The sequence below is a fragment of the Alexandromys fortis genome, unplaced genomic scaffold (genome assembly GCF_014885135.2).
Source record: "Alexandromys fortis isolate MF-2015 unplaced genomic scaffold, M_Fortis_MF-2015_v1.1 scaffold_90, whole genome shotgun sequence".
Taxonomy (NCBI): Eukaryota; Metazoa; Chordata; class Mammalia; order Rodentia; family Cricetidae; genus Alexandromys; species Alexandromys fortis.
In genome coordinates this window covers 7575484-7581075 of record NW_026067985.1, presented here as the reverse complement: position 1 = coordinate 7581075, position 5592 = coordinate 7575484, and the positions used below count along the sequence as shown (strand labels likewise).

Sequence of the window (5592 nt, the reverse complement as noted above, 5' to 3'; positions counted from 1 at the left end):
TTTATTTATTTGTCATTTATTCATTTGTTTGAGATAGGGTCTCATATCACAGGCTGGCTTCGAAACTTGCACTGCAGCCAAAGATGACCTTGACACCTGATCCTCCTTCTTCCACCTTCCAAATGGCGGGCCAGTACCACCATGCCCTGCTTTATTCTTGTTTTAAAACAAACCGTGTCACTCATCCAGGATCCCGGCAGAACCAGCCTTGTCATTTAAAAGCGGGGAGGGAGTGTAGGCTCCCTGCCCTGGCTACTAAATGGGAGATGGTAAAGATGGCAGGGTAGCTAACAAAATGGGAGGTGTTCAAGATGGCCTGAGTGAGGCCACTCATTCAAGTTGTGTTTGGGAAGGCTCTAGAAGGTCAAGACATGGCCCCATGGTCATGACCTCCTCGCTGTCTGTCAGAATCTTCTGGCATTATTTTCTCTTCAAGTATGGTATACTGAACCAGCTACCTCCAGAGTCCCCATGGCATCTTTGACAGCTCACACAAGCTAGCAGATGCCTTGGGGCTACATTTTTCTTGCTTCTCAGTCTTCAGCCAGGCGCTCTCTTGCCCAGAATTTCTCATCTCTTATTCAGCATGGCTTGGTGAGTTCCTATTCATCCCGCAGAACACAAGGGCCACATCTTGTTGGAACCGTTCCCACTCTTTCACCCTGGGCTGCCTTGGTAGCATCTTGAGGATTACTCACCGCTCAGTTCCCCCACAATATTAAGCACACAGTAGGCACAGTTCGCATGCCAAATCGATTTGCACATTTGCACTGCCAGACTCTGGTGGTTTACAGGCTCCGGAAAAGTCACTCTGACTGGTGTGCTTGGCCACGACTCAGAAGCATCTTCCGGTCTGGCTTTGGTGTCTATGGTTTACCTTGATTTAGCTTGATTCTTAGGGCCCCGTGGAGATGGCTGTCCTCGCGCCTGACCTCAGGTGCCCAGGGAAAATTCATCCTGCAACAGCCTGAATTGCTGAATTCTCTCCAACACCTAGCACGGAGCCTGGGAGCCTGGGAGCCCAGGCCCACTCTAATGGGCAGATATTATGCAGATTAGGTGAACGTACCGATTGGCCTCTACCCTTCCCTGCTTTCCAGAGTGGAAACTGAGGTTTCAGAGAGCAGGAGGGATGCACCTAAGATTCATCAGAGGCTAGGGAGGAATTTGAATTGAGACCCTGGAGTCCACATAGTTTCTGGGTCTCACAGTCCTCTGGGGTTTGTTAGACTCATGTCACCACACTTGTCTGAGTGCCTCTGGCAGGTGACACTCAAGTTCTTATACAACATTCCATGTATGCCTGTACACCAGAACACCAAAAGAAGGCACCAGATCTCATTTTGGATGGTTGCGAGCCACCGTGTGGTTGCTGGGAATTGAACTCAGGACCTCTGGAAGAGCAGTCAGTGCTCTTAACCTCTGAGCCATCTCTCCAGCCCCAACATTCAAGTTCTGATGTGCTAAATACTGGTCTGGGTTACTGGCTCCTGACCTGAGAGAGAGGGGCCTACAGTGTGCGTGCGTGTGCATACGCATGTGTGTGTGCATGTGTGCGTGTGTGCGCGTGTGCACATGTGTGTGTGTGTGTGTGTGAGTGGGTAGTGCTTGCCCAGTATGTGTAGGGTACTGGGTTCAGTACATCACTACCACGTAAGTTGGGTGTGATGGCACACACCTATAATCCCAGCACCACGTTGTAGGTGGAGGCCTGAGGATGAGGAGTTGAAGGTCGTCCTTGGATACAGATTGACTTTGAGGCCAGCTTGGGCTGACAGGAAACCTTGTCACAAAATCAGAAGGCTCCCTCAGGATGCTCACCATCTGAGGCCTTTGTACCCCTTTCCTTCAGAGATGTGGGGAGAAGGGTGTGCGACAGGCTGGAGCCATCTGCCCGGGCCCTAATAATAAACTGGGAGAGGAAGAAGTTCCAGGCATGCTTGGCTCTGGGGGGGAGAGGCTCTAGTCACACCCAGCACCATCTGCCATGTCCCCTTTGTATGCCAAGCTGTGGGCGGGAGAGGGGACCGTGAGAAGGGGGAGAGGCCCATGGGTCCTCACTGCCAGCAGGGGTGGCCCACTTCCTTTTTTCTTCCTCCCTCTGGGCAGGACATTGCAGAGAGACAGGGAGAGACAACAAGAGAGAGAGGGGTGGGCTTGCTGGCTGTGGCCTCCAGGATCCAGTGTCTAAGCAGGAAGGAAGCTCAGATCCGTCTCAATGCCACTGGTAGGTGACGACAGCTGGCCACTCGCTATCCCTTCATGTACCATCTCACCCTACCCACCACCCCATCTCTGGGCATCGACTGCATAGACGGGAGGTTGGAGTTCAGGAACAGTCCGTGACTTTCTCAGGCTCACAGCAGAGTAGGATTTGAACTCAGGACCCTAAAGAACACCTTCTCAACTCAGCAAGGCACCTCTACAGCGAGTTCGACTGTCACCTGGCAGCCCTGGGTGGGTCTCCCCTGTGACAGACAAGCAGATGACATCACCCTGGAGTGGGTTGTCCCCTCTCCTGGGAGCTACCTGAGGGCTTCTCTGGTCACCTGGGCCTCCTCTCTCTCCATCTCACTCAGGGAAAGAAACACAGGAGGAAGGGCTCTTTGAGCTCTCAGGAGCTTTCCGAGAAGGCCAAAGAGCAGCTGGCAGAGGCGGAGCTGAGGAAACTGAGGCAGCAGTTCCGCAAGATGGTGGAGAGCAGGAAGTCCTTCAACTTCCGCAACCAGTGTATGATCGCCAACCAGTAGTAAGAGGGGTGTCCCCGGGTGGGCCTAGGGCACAGCGGGGGCAGGGAGCACCCTGAACCCACTTGGGGGCCGGGGACCTTTTATCCTATGCTCTAGAGCTTCATAGGAGAGCACCCAGTGAGCAGGATCCAGGGTTTTGGGGGGCTCCGAGGGACAGGCGACCCTCAACCAGGCCCCTGACCCTCTGCTCCACCCTGCGCCTCGCAGACACTCTCATCTAGTAACCCATTCAGCACGGGGGCGGGGGAACTGATTGGTTCAGGGGTCTACTCCTGTCCAACCAGCTGTGGCAGTGACGCGGAGCGTGGCCATTCTCTGGCTGGTGCCTCCGGGGAGGTTGCCAAGCTGCCTGGGCAGGGACCAGCCTTTTGCAATTGGGGAGACCCGCTTGTGAAGCCCCTTCTGCAAGGCCAGAAGCAGGCCTCCATCCACCCTCGCTGTCTGCTTGCTTGGAGTTCAGAGGAGGGAGCGGAGATCTTTCATTTCCCCTGGATCCGTTTACTCCGTGAGAGGCTGGTCCCTAGGAGACATCCCTGTCAGTTTTAAAAAGAAGTGTTTTTTCCAGAGCACTTTACTGCCATCTGTTGGAAAAGTGTTTATTATATAGAGCCGGAGGAAATGTCTCAGGCTGGGGAGATGGTACAGCCTGACTCCAAGCCTGATCTTGAATTAGATCCCAGAAAGACACAAGGTTAGACCCCCCCACGTTGTTTTCTGACCTGCATACGCACAACATGGCTGCTAACACCCACGCACATGTTCATATATCATGCACAAATAAATACATGTTGAAAAAAGTGAAGGCTGGAGAGAAGGCTCAGCAATGAAGAGCACTTGTTGCTCTTGGAGAAGATCTGAGTCCAGTTCCCAGCACCCACATCTGTCTTCCTGCCACCTGGAACTCCAGCTCCAAGGGCTGTCCCTCTTTTCTGGCCTCTACAAGCACCCCTTGTCACCCACTCCCATACAGATAAAAATGACAGGATAAATAAAAAAAAATTTCAGTGCATGGTGGTGCACACCTTTAATCCCAGCACTTGGGAGGCAGAGGTGCTGGGATTAAGAGTGTGTGCCATGGGGGCTGGAGAGATGGCTCAGTGGTTAAGAGCATTGCCTGCTCTTCCAAAGGTCCTGAGTTCAATTCCCAGCAACCACATGGTGGCTCACAACCATCTGTAATGATGTCTGGCGCCCTCTTCTGGCCTGCAGACATACACACAGACAGAATATTGTATACATAATAAATAAATAAATATTTTTTTTTTTTTAAAAAAAAGAGTGTGTGCCATCATGCCTGGCCCCATTTTGGTTTTTTTGAGACTGTGTCTCTCATTGTCTTGTAGCCCCTGATGGGGAGAGACTGGAGGGACAGCTAGCTCAGGGGTCTTCCCGCCTCCACTCCCAACAGCTGACTTTGTGTGAGTGCTTGGATGGACTTCAAGTCCTCATACACAGGGAACTCTTTAGCAGCTGGTGAGCCATCTCCCAAGCCCCTCCGTGAAGGGTTCTGACAGGCAGCCAACCCCTAGAAGGGAACCCCATGTACCCCTCAGGGAAGGTGGAGAGGAGACACGGGAATGAGTAGGGTCAGGGACATGGGGTTTCAGATGTGGACCCAAGCCCCAGCCCTGAAGCTTTCTGCTCTCAGTGGGACCCAGGCCTTTCCCCATGCTCCTTTTGGGGTAAGGAATCCTGTGGGTTCCAAGAAGGCATTTGGGGCTGCTGGGTTAAATCAGAAATGCTTCCCCTCAGTAAGGAAATCGAGAATCTGAAAGCTCAGCAGGCCGAGACCACCCTGCTCCTGAGCCTCGTGAAGTCTCCCAAGAACCTAGACCTGAACCAGAAGAACTTCATGGAGCTGCGCTTCCTGCTGCAGACCAAGGGGGACTACGAGGCACTTATCACCTCCATGAAGGTGCTGCTGGTAGAGCTGGACGACAAGGTGAGGCTCTCCTGGGGGACTGAGCAAAAGGGGACAAGGACAACGTACCCAGGATGCTCTAGGCAGAGTGGAACATAGCACAGGAGCTCAGCGCCATCGACCCTGCAAGTCCAACCTTAGCATCCTTAGCATCGGCCAACATGGGCCAGGTTTTGGTGCTGTAACAAAGATCACTGCTGGCTTTGAATGATGCTAGTTTCTCCCTCCTTCACGCTATGCATCAGTCTTTTTGTCCCGGCACTAAGATGCTGGACAGCATCTCTCTGGGGGCATTGCCAGGTGTTAGCGCAGGAGAAAAGCCTTTAAGAAGGTCTCATGTGGGCCATGGTATACACATGTCATTCTGGGCATGATTCGTTGCCTCAAAATCGTCACTCAGCACCACACATCATTAGTGTGACCCTCCTGGATGGCGTCTTTGGCTAGGTCTGGCTGTGTCCCAATCCTTCCTTGTAGGAAAGGGAACTTATTACTTACTGAGTTTGTGTGTTAGAAGTATGTAACTTTATAATTTATTTGTATTTATTTATTTTTGAGGCATATATTTGTAGCCCTGGCTAGCCTAGAATTCACTCTGTAGTCCAGGCTAGCCTTGAAGTCAGAGATCCACCTGCCTCTGCTTTTCAAGTTTAATTCATGCCGTCATACTCAGCCACCCTTACTCTTAATTTTTTTTTTTTTTTTTAGTTTTTCGAGACAGGGTTCCTCTGTAGCTTTGGAGCCTGTCCTGGCACTAGCTCTTGTAGACCAGGCTGGCCTAGAACTCACAGAGATCCGCCTGCCTCTGCCTCCTGAGTGCTGGGATTAAAGGCGTGCGCCACCACCACCCGGCTTAATTTTTTGTATAAGATAATAAAATTTTTTAATTTATTTATTTATTTATTTATTTATTTATTTATT

The 5592-nt window shown here is 51.6% G+C and overlaps 1 protein-coding gene across 1 annotated transcript in view; it reads left to right on the top strand.

Moving 5' to 3' along the window:
* The first annotated feature begins 2101 nt into the window (after positions 1 to 2101).
* The window catches only part of Ccdc63 (coiled-coil domain containing 63), a 31722-nt gene continuing 28231 nt past the window's right edge, over positions 2102 to 5592 (top strand). Inside the window, exons 1-3 of the mRNA XM_050159052.1 lie at positions 2102 to 2227; positions 2580 to 2749; positions 4503 to 4692. Of these exons, the coding sequence (XP_050015009.1) occupies positions 2219 to 2227; positions 2580 to 2749; positions 4503 to 4692 (369 nt within the window). The 5' untranslated portion in view covers positions 2102 to 2218. The remainder of the gene's footprint in view (positions 2228 to 2579; positions 2750 to 4502; positions 4693 to 5592) is intronic.